The 19,920-nt window shown below is 41.6% G+C and overlaps 1 protein-coding gene across 4 annotated transcripts in view; it reads left to right on the top strand.

Annotated features, from left to right (window-relative positions):
* Window positions 1–19,920, top strand: part of FAM131B (family with sequence similarity 131 member B) — a 33,778-nt gene that overhangs the window by 6,084 nt on the left and 7,774 nt on the right. Inside the window, exons 2-6 of one of the 4 annotated variants that reach the window (XM_085523258.1) lie at window positions 15,340–15,449; window positions 16,474–16,509; window positions 18,146–18,241; window positions 18,841–19,045; window positions 19,360–19,503. In XM_085523258.1, the coding sequence (XP_085379384.1) occupies window positions 15,340–15,449; window positions 16,474–16,509; window positions 18,146–18,241; window positions 18,841–19,045; window positions 19,360–19,503 (591 nt within the window). Of the gene's footprint in view, window positions 1–15,339; window positions 15,450–16,473; window positions 16,512–18,145; window positions 18,242–18,840; window positions 19,046–19,359; window positions 19,504–19,920 lie in introns of those variants that run through there. The other 3 variants (XM_015872475.3, XM_085523266.1, XM_085523267.1) reach the window with 3 other exon arrangements.

The raw sequence follows: 19,920 nt of genomic DNA, 5'->3' as shown, positions 1-19,920 counted from the left end.
AGATCGCTTCGATGTTGCTTTTGAGGTGCTTAAAACTCACACGGGTCTGTGTGCTGCAGCACATCAAAACAGGCATTGCCCCTTTTCCTGCCTTTCCCTTACTGTTGGTGCACACACGCTGCCAAGGGCATTGTTTTCCCATTGTCTGACAAATGTCCTATACCACTTTGGATAGCATTCGTTCTTTGTCCCTCTCACTACGACACTATTCAGATAAATAGTAAACGTGCATCTGGTGGCATCCGCTCTGGGCTTCAGAAAGCCACAAAGCTTTAATGCTTAACCATGAAGGCAGTTGTTCCTATACATGGCAGGGTTTTTGTGACCTCTGACTTGGTATCTGTGTTACAAAAAGCCAGTATAAGTAACGTGTTGCAAGTATCATTCATACGTGTAGACCATAGATTTACATCCGTATGCATCTCTTTAGAGTACTAAAGGGCTGAACTGGGTGTAGGTTGAATGTTCTGATTTTGCTTTGGCTTCCCTACCTAGGGAAGCTCAATACAGTTCTCATTGGGCAGCCTAGATTTTTCACTACAGCCTTCATGGCTGTATTCCTTGTTTTGGGAGAACAGTGCATTTAAGCTCTAGGTTCGAGCTCTAGGATGTGATTGGAAACGAATGGGAGTAGAACTTTGTGTTCTTGCTGTGTGGTGTAGCTGGTTAGATTTCTGCAGAATTAGTTTAATACACAGGCTCTGTGTTGCTTTTTCAAGTGGCAGCCAGTGATAGGAGAAGGATGCTATCCTTCCCTTCTTTTTACCTTGCAATTTGTATGTAGCAGATTTTGAACACAGAATCTGAGGGGTCTAATTAGTGCTAGAAAGTTCACAATCAGTCGTATTTAGTTTAGGCACCATTCAGGGGCCGATCCAGTGCAGGATTGTGCCCTGAGCTTGCTCTTGGCCTTTTTCCATTCCAGTTTTAAGCAAACCATGTGATTTCTCCATCTCCCTCAGGGATGTTTTTCTATGATCTAGTTAGAAGTCATAGTTTACACATTTGGTGATGTTCAACTTCACATTTTCTTTCCTAAGTATAAAATGTCCAGTTATTTCTCCCTGGGGGAAGTAATGGAGAGGATCGCAGCAGAGCAGCTCTCTACATGTAGGACTGAAATGAAAGCATATTACATCTTTCAGTCTTACAGGGGATACCAGAAATCACAGTGGCAATGATTAGGCTTGTATTTCTTTGAGTATGAGAAAAGTTGAAAGGTGATCTTAAGGACTAAGTGGGTATCCAGTCACCTTCTCCGCAGATGCACCCCTTCACATCTCAGTGTCATACGTGTTTTCTGTTACATGGTGTTATATCAGTTACACAGCAATCCAGAGCCCTTTTGAGTATCACGGCTGGCTTCTGCCTGTGATAACAGCTACAAGTCAGGTCTGTATATTGGTGATGATCACTCACTCCATCACATTTCCTTGCTGCCCAGTGCCTCTCATGATAGCTCTACTTAATTTCAGCGAATGTAAAGGCTGCAAAATTTAGCTGGAAACCTGTAGATATTCAAATGCCAACCACGTGCAAAGATCAGCTTGATTATTTTCTGTAATGGAATTAGCCAAATTCAAGATATTTCAGGCCTGCCTACGTATCTGAATGTATTCCATTCTGAATGCATTCTGAGTGTACCTTTGACCATAGCTTAGGCATATAGAATTGACTGTTCTGACTGGTGTGATAAGATCTCTCTATAATTCTTCAAATGGATTTAAGTGAATGGAAAACTCATGGTTTTTCTTTTCCCCAGTGATGTCTCTAATTTCTTTGCAGAAGAGCCAGCAGCAAAGACATTTTAAGAAGGGAAATGAAATCTTGGATAAATATTCCAAGAAATTAGTAGTGCTTTTAGAGTATGAGGGAAGAGAAAACAGAAGTGTTTGCATTAGGTACCAGAAAACCTTTATGACCATGAGAAGTGTCAAGTGCTGGACCAGTTTTCCCCAGTGAGGTTGTAGTGTCCATTCTTTTTCTGTTTATAACCAGGCAAGCTAAAGTCCTGAGAAACCTGGTCTAACTTTACAAATGACTCTGAGCTGAGCAGAAGTTTAGAATTCAAGAGGTGCCTTCCAGCTTGAATTCTCCTGTGATCCTATGTTTAGAACCTAAAGCCTGAAGTGGCTGACTTTCTGAGTCAGATTTACCCAGTACTTCAATCCTGTGCTCTCAGAGGATTGCAAGTTTCTGCTTAGTACGCTCCTGCTATACTTCTCCTGTCCATCGCTTTAACTACTTGGAACACCATATTCCGCAGACTGTCTCACCTCAGTGTAAGAACTCCAGCTATCAGCTGAAGTCCTTTCCACATCTTAACTTGTTCATGCACAGCATCAATCGCTGGATTGCAGACTGGAAGAGGCAGTGCTCTTCATTTGTCATCCACTGGGTCAAATCTGATCTGTTGAATCTAACTAGCAGATTTGCTGGACTTCATACGCAGTGGTCAGTATACAGGCAGAGAGAGAAGCAGTGCAGGTGTTAGGAAGGTTGGAGGAGCACATACTTTCTGTGTTGCTTTCACTGGCTGTGCTGCACAAAGTGTATTGATGGCTCACAGCATCAACAAAAAGAGAAACGGAGCCAAAGGCCACTCACTTCCACTTCATCTACTTCAGATTCAGCAGAGTGGGAGCATGATATGAGACTGAAAAGAGCAGGGTAGGCACCTGAGGGAATCAATGAAAACCCCCTTCCTTTTTCTCCTTATTTGTCCCCACAAAAGATCTGAAGGTTGTGTGGAGTGAGATCTGTTGTGGCAAGTATAGCATATGCAGTACATATCAAGGCGACACTATCTGGTTCCTCCTTTCCCATTCAGCATTTAAGTGTGGCAGTGGTAAGAAATAGGAGGGAGAAATCTAGGAGAGGAAGAGGTGATGAGAAAGGAAACTGAGTCATGGCATTAGGGATTTATTTATTTGGATGGATACAGGTGGAAGGGAATAGAGCACAGGACCCTGTAGAAACCCCTGTTTCTACATATGTCAAAAAGGGTGGGCATACATCTGATCACTTTGAAAAATCAGCCAAAGAGCTCTGGGATAAGAGCTCATTTCTGCCAACAAGAGTCTGAATGGAGACCCTGTCACTGACCTTGCAGCCAGTTGTCATGAAGTGTCTACAAACTGATAATCTATGAGACCTCTTTCTCTCTTGTCAGGTTTATTAAGTAAGTTAATAGTTTCAAAGTTGCTGCGGCGAGAGAGCTTACAAATAGCCTAGTTGCATAAGACTAGTTTTCTAAGGAAACCATACTAGAAAACAAGTGCAAGAAAAATGTATCAGAGAAGGTCAGTAGTTGATTGCCCAAAGACTTCTGTTTTAGTGGACAACACTACTGATGTGATTTTGAGTTTATTTGGTAGCTGGAAGTCAATCACTTCTATAGACTGATGTGTATTGAGGCAGAGAAAGTGAACTAGCTGATCGGTATGTATTTTTGGCCTGTTTTCATGGGGGAATGTAGAGAAAAATAGTTTTCAGCTCATTTAATATGTACGTTTTCCAAGAGCAAACAACAATAATGTCAGACTGGTACTTAAATCAGCCAGTTCTAGGTAACCTGTGCTGAAGAGCCTTTCAACAGTTGGGCAAAAATTTAACTACTTTGGATTACTAAATCTTGAATAACACTGTGTATTTTAAACTAACTAAAGGTGAACTCACATATCTAATGACAGAATGTGAACAGCAGGTACAGGGACCAGAGTTCTATAATAGAAAGCAGTCACACTGAAAAAGATTAGAGATGTCTGAACAGATAATCAGTGGATCAATAGCTTCAGCTGTGATCCTGCAGCCAAAGAAGCTGTGGTTCTTTGATCTACGAAGAGCTGGATATTGAAGTGAAAAGAGAAGGTTGTATTTTCTCTGTATTTGGTGTTTGTGGGGAAAAAAATAATAGAAAAATCTTTGTCTAATTATATTATTCTCACTTTGGGAAGTACTATAGGACAGAAGAATTGTTAGGAAATAAATATGTGAACCGTGAGTAAAATCTTACATTGATGACTCAGTGACAGTTTTTAAGTGCTTGAGTGAAGAAAAAGCATCAAAACAATCTGTGTCTTCAACCTGGCAGAAAACGGTTAAGATGGGGTGGAAAGATGGCTGACATGTTTGGGCTGGAATTAAGGCAAACAATCAAATGGTGAAAATACTGAACTATTGGAATAATTTGCCAAGAATTATACTGAGTTCTCAGTCATCTGAATATGTAAAAGGCAATATTTTTTCTAAAACAAACCAACCAACCAACCAACCAAACAAACAAACAAAAAAACCAACCCAAAACCCAGTATTTCAAGTGCAGCAGTGGAAAATGTAACTAAAAAATGGTATATTTCTAGCCTCACCTGTTATAAAGAGAAGGGATTGGATAATTGAGGTGTTTCTTTGTGAGTTTAAGTTGCAAATACTCAAGTCCAGGAGTGTACTAGGTTTATAAAAGGAAACAGTCTCTATGTCCTGTGAGGATGTGTTTGTAGCTTTGGATGTTGATGTTGATGTTGATCAGACACACTTCATGGAGAAAATGTAATTGCAAAAATTCTTAACTGAAGTGGAGAAAATAGTATGGTGGTCCAAATGCTCATGTGAATTGATATCCCAGACCTAAATAGGGAAAATAACATTTAGGGATTATATAATGATGGGTTTATTGACCATTTACTGCCACTAGTTGGGTTGGTGGCAAGTGACAGTGACAGCCATGGAAAGACTGAAGAGCCAGTGAAGGCAGGAAACTCAGTGGTAACGTGGGCTTCAGTTAACTCTATGTGTAGGCTGTCAGTTGTGTGTGATATAAGAGTTAAAACATTTGCTTGAGGAACTGGTCAAAGAGAATGAAAAAATGAAGTAATTGCTTTGTGCAATGATCAGAATTTAGTGCATAATGTTGTTACTAAGGAGGCTCTAGGCGACTGAGAGCAGAAAACAAGCAAGCAGGCAAACAGATAGTAAAAGAAAAAAACAACAACAAAACCCTCATGCCATTAAATAATATTTATTTGCATCTGCTTGTTGTGGTGGAATAAGTGTTGCTCTAAAGAGCAGTACCAGTGTATGCATGAAAAAGTGAAGCACGTTTGGAAAAGCTGTTAAAGACATGAATCTGCTGTTGTGTCACAGGTAAGTTCCTAGAATTAACTGAGTAGCTGAGTAAAGATAGGAAACAAGGATTAGCAAGAAATGGCCAGTTTTCACCGGGATCTTTCTTCAGATTGTGCATATTCATTAATGGTATGAAAAGGGAAGGTAAATAATGAAATAACAAAGGATCATAATGATAATAAATTATTTAGGGGAGCAAACAAGATGCTGAATGCGGAGATTTCCAAAAGGATATTATAGTATTGAATGACTAGATGTTAAAACTGTGGGTGAAATTTGAAGTAGATATATATCTATAGTGATAAACAAAGAAAACAATTATACTGTTACATTCACAGTGATGGAGGACTTGGAGTTATAATGGATAGCTTAATTCTTAGTACCAATAACAATGCCAATTAAATATTAATAATTAGTCAAAAAATAGATAATGAAATGAGAAACAGCATTATACTGCTATGGATGAATCTATGCTATGCAAATGTTTTGAGTAGCATGTAGACATAATCAAACTGGAAATGATTCAGAAAAAAAGGCAAAAAGACTATCAAAAGTGTGGTGTGGTTTGTGTGTTTGTGAAGCCATTTAAGTACATAGGAGTTTCTGATGTCTGGGGAAGAGATGATTAGGGGAATTATGACAGATCTGAACTCCTGTGGAAGGAGATGAGGTAGGAGATGTGGTGTAATCTTGAGTACACCAGGCAAGTGATGTGGGGTTGACTGACCACAGAGCCAATGGTCCCCAGTTCTAGTAATGCTTCAGGGGCCATCCTTCCATGCAGTGAGGAGGTTACTGCCCGCTCACAGAGGAGCATTTTATGCAGTAGTGGCTCAAAAAGACCTTCCTCTCTTTCCAACTAGTAGCTAGAAGGTGGCTGGTAGAGGGAGGTGGGCTCTCAGAGCAAGAGACACATACCCCACTGGTGTGGAATGCAACTGTGAGTTTGCTAGCAGCCTGTGTAAGCATTTACCGGGTCAGAGGAATGTGCTACATACAGTATTTGGTAGAGCCATTTGTGCCACATCTTTTAAGCACCAGACTTTGAAGAAGCGTGTCACTATTATATAATTACGAGACCACCCACTAGTTCAGTTCTCTGAACACCAGGTCTATCATGCCCTAAGAAAATACACAGAAGGACTCAATGGTGGTAGAGTGGTTATGGCTGGAATGGGGCAGTCCTAACTCACTTCCCATCTGAAGCCAAAAGGACCCTGTTGAGGAAGCACTGTGTGGATGTACGCAGCAGCTAGAGAAACTTTGTGAAGCAGGAGTTGAAACTGAATGTATTCTTATTATTATTAGAGTCCCCATAAAAAAGCCATGACTTATTCTGTTAAATACTTTCTTCTGTTCAGGGGACCAGAAGGCAAATGAGGTGAATGGCAGATTGACTCTGTGTGGTCTTAGATTGGGTACAGTTTCATTGCTCTGTACTGATATTGTGTAACTCTAATTTGGGTGTGCCCAGCACAGACTTCAGCTACATTATAGATTTAGCTACATTGTACGTTTGCAAAGGATTGATGCTTTGCAGAATTTCAGAGTTTGTTGGTTTTTTTTTTGGTCAGAAGAACTCTCGTATATCTTTGGCAAGAGAAGGAAAAACTTCAGGAGGCTCAGCCTTGGTGGTCTTGTGGAACCTTTGGTTTTTCTACTGGACATGTGGTGGAGGGTGTTTGGATTGCTGCCACAGTGAGAAGGAGCTCCAGTAAGTCTTGATCAGTCACTGAGTATTTTCCCTCACAGCTTGGCAAATGTAGTGGGCTGAAGATAAGATCCTTCCACCTTCTTGCATCTGCTCTGGACCTACTTGAGGAGCAGTACCCCCTGCAAAGATGCAAACAGTGCCTTTTTTGCTTCTTAATGAAGCAAGTGCCATTATCTGTCTCCCAAAGAAGTTTGGTCTGCAGCCAGACAATGGTGTGTTGCTACTAAAGTTCTTCCAGGGCCAGTATGACCTTCTGCATGTGACACCCACTGAATTCCTGAGGGGCAGCCTGAGAATATCCTCAGTTAAACAGTTCTGGCAAATTCCTCCACTGCCTTGATGCTTTCATGTAGTTCTAGCACAGCTTGACCCACAGCTTCCTTCTTTACTTTCTAGCACATTTGGGCCAAGGGAAATATATGCCTTTTCTCTAATGTATTGATCCAGAGCTCCTGGGAGGCTGCTATACAGCTTATATTCTTTTATCAGGTTGTTGTTAAAATGTTGATATGAAAGTGTCATCCTACAGGAGGTGATGGCAATCGCCATGATGATGATGTGTGAAAAATAATTTTGGAATGTGTGGTTGTATGAAATAGTTGCAGTTCAGCCAAGAATAGTTTATACTCAACTACTGAGACTGAGATAGAGGAAACATAGTGAGAAATGTGGGGTTTGCTCCAGGGTGTAGTATTCTTTCAATGGCCTATTTTTAAGTCTCTGTTCAGCAATAGCACTTGGGAGAAACCAGACGACCGAGGAAGGCACGTATCAGTGAGTGGAGTTATAATGTTCTGAGCCTGATATTGGAGTATGGACGTCAACTAGATTACTGACTCCCATTCTACACAGAGAATTCTACACGGTGTATCAGGTGACGGGCATACCCTCAGTGACTTTGAGTACACTGGGTTATATTTCCAAGGTAAACAGGGTTACTGTTCTACCAAAGGTAGTGACAAGAATTTTTATCTATGCGTCAGCTGAAGTAGACCATGCTTTCCTATCCCTGCAGCAACTTAGCTTGGCAGTTAGATCAGCAAAAGTCTCTTGCAAGAACACAATAGAACCCCACCCCTCACCCCCCCCTCCGCCCCGCACAGTGTGAGGATGGCAGCCAGACCCTACTGGAGATCATCCCTCCATTCCATAGAGTTTCATGATGGGATTTTACGCTGAGAGAAAGAGATAAGAGAGCTGAGGAACTGCTGTCCAGCAGTTGTGGTGCGAGTGGTACCAGCAGTGCTGTGTACCTGCAAGTTGTGTAGACAGAAATGTGGACCCCAGAGTACAGGGAAGTATTTAGATTCCTTGGTCTACTTATCTCCTTGAATAGGGCCCTCTCTGATGAAGATGAGGTTGTAGTCTGCCGTGGTAAGAGTCAGCTGTATCTTCTTACCAGAACAATTAATCTTTGACAAGTAGCAAAGGCAGTAGCTTGTTCCCCCACTGGCCACGGATGTTGGATTCAGTGCTGACTGGAGTGGTTGAAGATGCAAAGATGGGGAGAACTGTTCTGAGATCCCATAGCTGAGATCTTTATGGAGGAATGACAGCAATGGTCATTTCCTTTGGCCAGCTTTGGCCAGCTCTGCCCTGTTGGCTGTCATTGGTGGTCCAGACATGGGTTGTATTGGCTTCCTCTGGGGATATAGAGGAAGTTTGTTTCCTCTCTAGGGATGGGAGCTGGGCCCACAGATATGCTTTCCTTATCTATCCACTCCAGTGACAGACCCTGGTTTGGATTTGGGTCTCCAGACATTAATATACACAGGAAGGAGGCATGAGAACTATTGTCTTCCCTAGGCTGGGTGTCTGCTTCCAGTCTTCACTCTCCAGTGACCATTTCCTGGACCGGAAAGCAACCAGTTCAGAGGTGTTCAGTTTAGAAGCTGGGAAAGTCTGGAATGTCCCTTGAGGAGCTGGCAGGGTGGGCTGGTGTTTTGAGCAAGCTCTTGTTCTGCTTCTTCTTCCAACTCATCTTGCTGACTGGACAATACTAGTGGGCTTAAAGGTGCAGCATTGGATTCCACCCTTGGCCTGCTGACATCACCTTGGCAGTGGTGCTGCTCACCTCACAGGTTGAGGGAAAGAAAGGGTCTGGGAGAGCCATTGGGGTCAGCAGCCACCCTTCCACAATCTGTCACATCTTCACACAGACGGGACAATGGGAATCTTGGTGTTTGTCTGCAGCAGTGCTTGGGAGATGGTCTGAAAGTCTGCAGGAAGGCTGAAAGAGGGGATTGGAGGAGTGGGCTGTGTGAGGGGGAAAGACCTGGGCTCCACAGGCAGTGCTGGGTGGGCTGGGTGTGGAGAAGGGCTGGCCTGGTGACAGGCAGGGTCAGAAAACAAAACACAGAATGCTTGGAGGTGCTGAGGAGCCCATGGAGGGGCATGGTGTGAAAGAGAGTGTATGGGAAAAGAAAGATTAGGTGGTTGTTCTGTATGTGTTTTTATATATATATCTAGACACATTAGAGGGAGGAAAAGGGTAAATGGGATAGCAGGAGAACAGTAGTGGGCAGTAGTGGACTGATCTGGTGCAAGCAGGAGGCGGTAGTGATGTCTTTCTCTTCCTGCTCCAAATGTAGGAAAAGGGGTGTGGGGGAAGGTGCAATACAATCTGCTTGTTGACTCCTGCAGAGTAGCTGGTATGGTCCTTCTTTCTCGTTGGTAAAGATGAAACTACAGGACATAGATATTACAACTAGTGATATTCTTGTGCTCTAAGACAGTGCTCATGTGATGTGTTTGCCACATAGATTAAAATTTAAATACATAGAGAGAGCAAAATATGAAGTTGCCTGCTGCATATTACTTCTGCAATGTTGGCTACAGGCCCACAAAAAACGGCTGCTACCTCAGTTCATATTGATGTTTCCATACTTACTGTGCTGAATGAGGCCCCTGGGGACACATTCTCTGCACTTCAGAGAAGCACTGAAGAATGAGGATAAATCCATTGCTTCTGTTCATGCTGACTGATACTTGTTCTGCAAATGAGACAGACAGGGCTTTGAGATTTTTTGTTGCTGTTGTGTTAATTGGATGTGTTTCATTTTGCGGTACCTCCTTGGCTTAGATGACGTGACTGCTTCTCAGAACAGAACTATCTGTGTCTAACATTGGACTCTATGTTCATCTCTTTTTAGTGTGCAAGGACATGGTGTGCAGTAACCTTTAGCATTGGTTTGAAAGTATTTCCAGTCAAGAAGGAAAATGTTGGTTTGTTCATTTTGTTCATGAATGTATCTTCCATTATATCCTAAAGAGCTCTAAAAAGAGATCTACCTGTAGAAGGTGTTAGAATGGTTCTGGGCCTGGAAAATAGGTCTTGGAAATAGTTTAGGTTGCTCAAATCTTAAACTGCATGCCTGATTCCTAATCTTACAGATATATCAGAACTGTAGGCATTTTCATTTTTGACCAGAAATTTCCAAGACATGTGTTTTGTGGAGACCAAGATGCCCTGATGGGCACCTCAGCTCTCTTTCATCCATGAAAACAGGCATTTTTTTCTATTCATCTATTACAAGTTGTTCAGTTTTTAGTTACACTCTGAAAAAGCAAACAGTAGCTAACTAATTTCCATTTCCTTATCCACATTCATACAATTATACAAATAACTCAGGTTGATTTTTGGTCTTTACGGAGGAGAATTTGAATGCTTTCCTCTTAGGTTCATCTCTGAGACGCTTCACCTGACGCAGAGGCTTATTCTTTTCCTTGATGTTTGGCTATCTCTGAGTGGCTTTCTGGAAAGGAAGTAAGGATGAGGAAGATTTCTTTGAAGCTATGCTATCTACCCATCTATTGGCTCTCCCCAGTAGCTTCCACTTCACTCATTTCAACCATATTTGACAAGTTGTGATGATGTTCTGTTTGACAAAGATACTACAATCCCATGAGTATCATGAAAATTGGTATCTTGGAAAGAACAGTTTAAAGGCTGCTCGTAATTACTGCAATTACATTTGTTGTTTTCTTAGTTGATCAGGGAAAACAAGGGAATGGAAAAGAATAATTTACCATTTACCATCATTAACAATGCCTACCAGTATAGAATGATAATGTTTCTGCTCTCTGAAGACAGTGAAACTCAAGAAAGAGGGGACAGTTTGCTAACAGTGGATAATAACAATGTTGGAAATTCAGTTTAATTGATGAGTTTCTTCTTATGTTAATTGATATAGCACATCAGAAAGCAATTGACACAAATCATGTTTGGTATAGGGCAGTATCTTCATAAGTACCATGTTGGAAGAAAACAGCTTTTAGGACTCTAAAAGTGTTGTGTCCCAGTTAGTACAAAACAAAATGTAGGAGACAGATTAAAGAAGATCTTGAGCATCCATTGCAGAGTTTGCAATGGAACAGGTTACTAAAACCTTTTGCATAGATGCAGAGGCCTTATTCAAGCAAGTACCTCGTTAAATAAACAGAATACAGGCACACATACAGTATCAGTGAAGTAAAACAGGGAATATTGAGTGTAGCTTTTTTTTAGGCTTTTATTTCAAAAGGCCTGACTTAAAACTGATTCTTGATTTTTACCTAACCAGTACTGTAAAGACTGGAGGGGTATCTTCCCCCCAAGGGCTTAGAGGACTGGAGTAGAAACATGTCTTCAGTTGTCATGGATACGTCTCTTTCTGTTAAGTGTCTGCCGGAGTTTTATCCATTTAATTTGTGTTAAAAATACATAGGAGTTATGATTTGTAAACAGTGTGGCTTAATGTATTTATAAAGTTCAGCTGTGTTGGTTTTATCTCACTGTTTCTTATGGTTAGCTTTCTGCTTGTTCATCAGTCATCTACTGTGTCTTACAAGGCAAGGACGGAAGTTATGTTGTTATGAAAAATCACACAACAAGTAAAAAAGAAATATCTTTGAAACGTGCCATGAAACACAGAATCCCTCTATGTGCTTTCTATGCACGTTTCACAAAAAGATAAGGAAGACCTCAGAAACTGAATCGTGTTGCTTTACCATGCTTCAGAATGTTTCCACAAGAAATCAGTTGCATGTTGTATGGGAAATTGGTAATCACAGCCTGAACCTCTGATTAATCAGCTGAGGCAAGTGCCGGGTCATCTGTGGGAGCACAGGTGAGGGTAATTCAGCTGTGCTCCCGGAAGGGGTGGAGCTTGGCTTCACCTCCTGTAGACCTCATTTAAGGGCTGACCACCACTAAGGCAGCATCTCTTGGAGATTGCTCCCCAGTGGAGACTGCCTCAGCATTTCCCAGTGAAGGTGTCCATATTGGTGAGTTTTTCCCTATAAATAGCCTTTTGAATATCTGTTACCATCTTTGTATTATTCCACCTTACACGTGTGTTTGTAAAAATCCCCACTTTAGAATTAGCTTTGTGACCCATTTGTACTTCAAAAGGTTCATCAGCTCTATGTGAAGAGGAGCAAATTCAGTCTGGAAGAGGTGACTGATGATAGAATTACAAATGGATTAGGCATTATGATTAACATAAGATGAAATGGAAGGTGGGTAAGAGAAAAGAAATTATTTTGGAGAAGAAAAGAGCTATTATTACAACAGAAGAACGTACTAATTGAAGGGAGAAAGACGTTGATGGGGTCAGACAAAAACCATTCTCAGTATAATGTGCTGCTTTCAGTTTCCCTTTTCCTACTTAGCTGTCCATGTTTCTTTCTGATTTTCTGTTTCTTTCCCTCCATCTGTCAGAGCAGAACTTGATCTTTCACATCTATGTATTAATATCGCTCTGGCTGTTTCTAGCAGAATTGAGGAAAAAAAAACCACCCACCACTAAACTTTTCCTACTTTCAATAAGTGGAAGTAACATTGCCCCAGGCTCAATGCCAATTAGAGCCCAGAGATTTCCTTTTCTACCACAATGTGTGATGCTGTAACACTTGAGCAGATATTTTTCCATTTTTGCCTTGCAAAACATTTCATAGATATTAAAGAGGCAATTCTCTCCTAAAATCTTTCTTCCCTAATATCTGTGAAACTGTTTGGACCAAGAATTTTCAATAATTATTCAATCTATAAACATATTATATAGGCTTTTACTTCTGCTACCACAGAGCAAGCGTGGACTTTGAGGAAAATAATAGTTTGATGACAATTCATGTCAAGTAGTTGATGCCACCATCTGCTAGAATAATATTTTGCACAGTCTAGCACTTCATGGAAACCATCAGTGTTGGTATTGAGATAAAAAAGCTGAGTGTCTGTGCCAAACTTTGGGACTGTTAAATCACATGTGCTGAGCACCTGACTCCTTGAGGTTGGTCCCTCTGTGTTTGAGGTCTCTTTGTGGCATGTTTTCCTAACAGTGCTGCAGCCAGGATGTTGAGATTTGCAGTAGCGCTGTGGCACTGTACTCAGCAACAGCTAAACATACAAGAATGAGACTGAGGATAAATGGAGATAAAACAGCCTTGGCATGGTTGCTTAAAACCTGTCATGAAAGCTTTTGCGTTGCTGCCTTTTGCTCTGGAGTGGTAGTGTCTCCTACTTCTCCAGCATTGCTGACTACATACATCATCTTTGCAGCAGGACAGCCCCAAGCCTCCCCTTCTCATGTGACAGAAGGGGTACTGATGGAGCCAAGGAGCAGTCTGCCTCTACATGGGGAGGCAAGCAGAGGTGGGCTCTCACTCCTACTCTTGACTTCACTGTCAGACTCCCACAGACCTCTGTTGATTCCTCAGCTCCTCTTGCCCACGTTCAGCTGGGCTGCACAGTCTGTGCAGTGGATGTGTCTGAATCCTGATCTCTATAGTTGCTGGCACCCAGACATAGAAGCAGCAGCAGCCCTCCTCCAGATGCTGGTACAGATCTCTCACCAAGTCAAGCTTCATTTTCAGTAATGTTCAGGCACTGTATTTGGGCTCCCTCTTCTGACATTGTCTCTCTGTGTTCCTTCTTGGGTGTGCAGGTGGGTTTTTATCACATAATCTAACATGCCTTGCAAAGGAGTATGCCTGCAGGCTGAAGCTGAATAAACTGATCAGAATTTAACACAAAATGGTACAGGTGTTGCATGTGGGTTGATCATGGTTAATAGTAATTGCAATTAGAAAGAAATAATGGAATTCAGGCCTCAGGCTTCCCCGTGCCTCTTACAGACCTGTGTAGGGAAGGGGATTGTACAACACCTCTTGCCCATCAGAAGATCTGGTGTGATGAGCCAGTGTAAATGTGCCAGAGCTGCTAGAACAAGCAAGAGAGTTTTCATATGTCTGTAGTGAAAAAGCTTGCAGCAAAGAGCAACTAAAAAGTTAACAGGTGTTGAAAATAGCACTATTCACATCCACAAAAATCTATTATAAATAGAATAGAGATTGCTCAATCGATGCAGGAATTGATTATCATTGTAAGAGCTGTCCTTCTTTTTACATTTCTAAAAGCTCTGTTTAAAATGTAACGCAGTCTCCTACTCCATGACATGGAAGAAGGAATAAAATATTGTTAAATAGAGTTTAAGGATGGCACAGTAGAAAGAACAGTAAGTAGCCAAATGGACAGAGCAGTCCTATGGAGAAATCTTTCTTCCTTGGCTTCTTAAAGTGTGTTACTTCACATTTAGTTTCACTTATATTAAAATCAAGTCTTCTTTAGTAATTTTATTTATCTTCTTTCAATTTTATTAATTTTACATTATTAATGTTTATTTTAGTAAGATCTCCTAAGTTGTATTAAACTGCCTCTGATTTCAAACAGCACAGACTGGCTTTGAATGGGCAAAAACCTTAGAAAACTGTGCAGAAAGTGCATGAATCACAGTGATCCAACAGCTGAGCATGAGAACCTGCTACAAGTTTATGGCACAACAGGTCAATGTGATGAGAAACAGTCATTTTTACCTTTACTAGCAGAATGGGTGCGAGCGGTCCTGCAGTACTATGCACTCTTTCATGTCTGTGTTTCGAAGATAGTTCTTCAAAATGTGAGATGCCTTTTAAAAAAGACATGGATTTATTAAGGGAGATGGAAAGATGCTGCACAGTAAGAAGCCTAAGGATCTCAGTCTGTTTAATTTGTCAAGAAGAAAATCAAGTAAATGAATAGCTGTTCTGAAATGTCATGACAGGTATTAAAAAACTCTTTAATCTTGCTGAGAAAGGCAAAGCGGGGACAGCACCTCTAAATTGAAGCCAAACCGATTCAAACTAGAAAGGAGAAATGCCTTTTTAAGTGACAATGGCTTAATAATGGAACAGGATATCAAAAGAGTTGGTTATTTCTCAGTCATACATCATGACTAGATTCTTTATTTTGGGGAGCTGTGGTTTAGCCAAGCGTACATTCTGCTTAAGAACAACACCAATGACTTGACTTTGTGTGAGGATATTCATGTGAAATGTAGTAGTTGATGATATACAGGTGATCTAATTAAAATCAGTTCTGGTTTAAGGCTATTGTCTTAAGGTCAGTGATTCTCCTGTATGCTAAACTAACTTGGCTTAAGAATGCTAAGATGTGTTGTAGTGACTGACTAGATGTGTTCCCATAGGAAATGAGGTGATTGCAGTAGACTGGAAGGGACTGAAAGATGTGGACCAAATCAATATGGACAGTACCAGTTCACTACATGGCAGCAGCTTCCATCGTCCTTCTACTGAGGTGAGTGCTTGTCCCAGATACACTTATCCAAGGAGGCTGAAAAAGTTCAGTTCCTTCTCTGTTCAGAAATGTGTGCTGTGCATTGTTAGGATCATCTTGTAGAGGACGAGAGTGCTAAGGATCAGACTTCTGTATCCATGCAATTTGGCTTGTTTAGAATAGAGTTGAGTCATTCTGCATAGAGTATCTAGAGCGAGTAAGAGTTGCAAATGAAAGTGCTTTTAACCACCGGCAACTGTGGTAGATACAACATGAATAAAACTGTGGCAGTTCTGACAAACCTGTAGATCCGCATTCCTTGAACGATGGATTTACTAAAATGCCCAACACCTCGGCTGTACAGCTGTACTGTGTTTTGAAGAAATGTGTTTGTCTCCATTTTGATATTTAGGAATGTATTCACTAGTAATAATTCCTGGCTGGTAGGAAAAATGGTTCTGGTTTGCAAATAGAAACTGGATCAGAGTGGACAAACTGAAAGATTACAAGAGAAAATAATTTCAAGAGAAAATCATTCTGTAACTTGTTACATTATGCTAAGAATACATAGGTGGTGTGGCTCCTCCTTGTGTTAGCCTCAGAGGGATGCACCACCCACACAAGGTTGCCAGCGTTGCAGCATTTAGCAAAGAAGAGCTGTTAGAAGGGGAGTCTTACCAATTTCTCTCCCCCTTACACTCTTTATCATCATATTGTTTACCTCCAAGCACCATGGCACCTATAGACATGACAGCCAACAGCAAGGATCCATTTGGATGTGGTACTTAGGGACATGATTTAGTGGAGGGTTGTTAGAGTTAGGGTAGTATGGTTAGGTTGTGGTTGTACTTGATGACCTTTAAGGTCTATTCCAACCTGACAGTTCTGTGATTCTGTTCTGTGAGAGAAGCCAGATTGAAAGACACATTTCTTAATTCCCCAGATAATGTAGAGGTTGTTGATTATCACTAACTACTAGAGTGGTGCATGGCAATTTGCAGCTTGTTTGTTTCACTAACGTGATGTCCTTTTTTGCTTTCTTCAGCAAACACGGACGGATTTCTCCTGGGATGGTATCAATGTGAGTGTGTGCCATACTATTGTTCATACTTCTAGTCATAGGATATAGTAGCACTGAGGATGGAAACACAACTGAAAGTGTTAACTGTCACTGAAATTCTGAGCATTGTCTAAGATTCAGAGGATGCTGCTAAGATTTTGTTTGCCACTGTGGCTTTTGCTGTCTGGCAGGTATTTACATCTGGCTATTAAATTGCCTTTATCCCTTTGGGACAAACGTGTGTCAGTTCTGATGGTGTTGTTTTTCTTCCCTCCCCCCACCCCCCCCAAACCAAAACCAGCATCCTGAAAAGGGAATAATGTTTATTGTTGCTACCAAACTATTCTTCTCTTGAAGGTGTTCAAAAAGCTGTTCAAATAGATTCGCTTTGATAGTTTAATACTTTGAAAGGAAGAATTAGGGGTGCATTTTTGGTGGTGTAAGATAATGATAATGTAAGATAATGAACAGCAGTGCCTAGGCAGGAATGACCAGAGGTGGCATAGCCTGATGTTCTTTAACCAACTTTACCATCAAAGAAGATGATGTATCGTGGGATAAGGACTATGTTCTCTGCTACACCTTTCTATTTTTACTGTTCTTCTCTCACTATCTGATAGCTTCAGCTCATGTGTTACACACACATTCTTGGCTGCAAAGTTACACGGTGCCTCAAATACCACATTTCCGCTCACTTTTCAGAGAAACCCACCTCTCTTAGCATAGCAATTGGCAGAGATTATATGCAGTTCAGTATCTTTACGTTACTTTTCTTTGCCTCTAATTACTTCACTGCCTACTTACTGCACCTCTCACTTTTCCCGAGGCCTGTGCCTATGACCAAATGGTTGCTTTATATCAGGATTTAAAATTTTCCCTGTCATGGTACTACTTCTGAATGTATTTGTGTTTGGATGCCCAGTATGAACACGATGGACTTGAAATGAAGAGCAGAAGCAATGCTTGTTTATCCCTTATCCAAATGTAGTCTGAAATGCAATGCCCAGCGTCTTTGGAGGAGTCCATTGATTTCATCTTGAGAGACTGTGTTCTGTGTAATGTTTGTAACTGCTGCCTGTACTTATTATTCAGGGACTGAGCATGAATGCAGACAAGAGAATAAAGGGAATTTAGTAGAATTGTAGATCTTATTTCCATACTGGCACAAATGAAGAATAATACACTGATAACGTCACGTTCATTTTAAGACTATGTAAGATACAAGAGGAAGTAAATACTAAAACCAATATATAAAATAATATCTGTAATGTGGTGCATATTTGTGTGTTTTGTTTATCGGATTGTCAGCTCTCCATTGTAAGCTTCCTGAATTGTCCATCAACCGTGCATTGCCTTTCAGACAAAGAGCTGGAACAGGGCAGCATGCCCATGGAGGATTGGAAGCAGCCAAAGGGAGGCTTCTCACAGCCTGGTTCTATCTCTGCCACTGACCTTACCTCACCCACTACCACAGTAATGCAGTAATATCTAATATTAGTTAAATGGCCTCTAATTTTTCCATCCTTTCTTTTGTTGTCTCGTTATTGCTTGCTTCTGCTCTTCATCTCCCCCATACCTTCTGAAATTGTTGAACTGATTTCCATTCAGTTTCTTTTCACCTTCCTGTATATCATTTCTTCATATTCTTTCTTTTCAGCTCTCCATGGAAGATACAACCTCCATCCTTCCCAAGCTGAAACGTAACTCCAATGCTTATGGGATTGGGGCTTTGGCTAAATCATCTTTCTCTGGTGAGGTCCTTAAAACTTGGGTTTATTCTTGACATCTTCTCTCCACCTGCCTTTCTGCCTCTTCCCATAGTTCCCTGTTGCTTTCCCAACTGCTCCCTTCTGACTCATGCCTATTCTAGGCCTTAGAGCAGTCTCCACCACCACAGTTCTAGATATATGAATCTCTTATCTGTTGCACTTTCAAAGAGCAAATTTTGCTTCTCACCATGCCCAGGCATCTTCATTTGTATCCCCTCAAACTGTCTTGGGTTTAACCTCGTTTTCTGTTTCTTAGTTTGTTCATTTCCAGGTTTCACCATTCATGCCCAACTCTGTTCTTAAAGGATTCTAGGCAAGGAAGTAAATGGCTTTTCATATCTGGGGTTTCTCTTCCCCCTTCCCTTCCCTCCCTACCCCCCTCCAAGAACTAGTCCAAGAAAAGGTGGAGAAACTCTCCTGGAGAGGGATACAGTGAAAGGTGGGAGACATCCAGCCCACCCAACCCAAGGCATGAACCTAGTCAGGAAAGGAGGAGAGAAATCCCACTTCCAAGAGAGAAAAACAGCATGGCAGACAGCTCTGGAACTGTGTAATAGCCCCTCCTTGTTTTCTAATGTCTGGTCCCTTAGGGATATCCCGCAGCATGAAGGACCATGTCACAAAGCCAACGGCTATGGGCCAAGGCCGTGTGGCTCACATGATTGAATGGCAAGGTTGGGGTAAAGGTAACAGCCAGCAGCAGCAACATACGCACGAGACGGCACGCAAAGATGCTGATGCCTACTCAGACCTGAGTGATGGTGAAAAGGAGGCCCGGTTCCTTGCAGGTAGCTCTGTTTTCTTTTTTGCATGTGAATTGGATTAGTTGGGATGTTCCACAGCAGAATCCCTGATATAATGTGCAGAAAACTGATAAACGCACTCAGGAGAGCTCTGGGTGGTTCATATGGCAGATGGAGATGAGAGACTGGTTGGAGTATTGCCAGTAGAATGCAAAGTGGAGAGGGCAAGAGCCAACTGTGGGTGATGGGCACTGCATAAGTAGAGCTACAGTGGGACCAGAAGATGCGGTTAAAAAGGAGGATAAAAGATGAAGATGATCACACATTGCTGCTCTCTGTCCATGTCTCCTTTGGCACAGGAGTGATGGAGCAATTTGCTATATCAGAAGCGACTCTCATGGCCTGGTCCTCCATGGATGGTGAGGATGTGAGTGTAAACTCAAATCAGGAGAATCCAGTGGGCAACTACTCCGAGAATTATCAGGAACTAATGGAGAGCCAAGGTGAGCTCCATCACCTCTCGCTAATCTTGAAGAACCCCTCTTTCAGTCTTGGTGGTGTTGTTCTCTTTCCACTTGCCCTTTTTCATTCTGTAGCTTCAAGTTCCAGGGTGGAAATAAAGAAAAGCTATCACCTGTTTGCTGTCCAGGGAATCTAATGTTAACAGAGAGGCTCCAAAGCCCAGTTCCGTTGGCTTATTGGGCATAACTGTGGAAAGCCATCAGCTCTTGCAGTCACTTGTGGATATAATGAGGTTCATATGACTGCTGTTTAGAGCCGCCATTCATCTTCACTCTCTTCCCCTCTAAAGCATTTATCTATCCTGCCCAATACAGTACTATGTACAGACACCCAAGCTATCTAAATGAACCAGCTTGGCCTACATTGTCTAACTATGTATTGTTTCCCTCCTTTTCCTG

The sequence above is a fragment of the Coturnix japonica genome, chromosome 1, assembly GCF_054131305.1.
Source record: "Coturnix japonica strain WE chromosome 1, WE-NBRP24, whole genome shotgun sequence".
In the NCBI taxonomy this organism is placed as follows: domain Eukaryota; kingdom Metazoa; phylum Chordata; class Aves; order Galliformes; family Phasianidae; genus Coturnix; species Coturnix japonica.
Note: the sequence above shows the minus strand (reverse complement) of the source record. Positions and strands in the feature narration are given on the sequence as shown.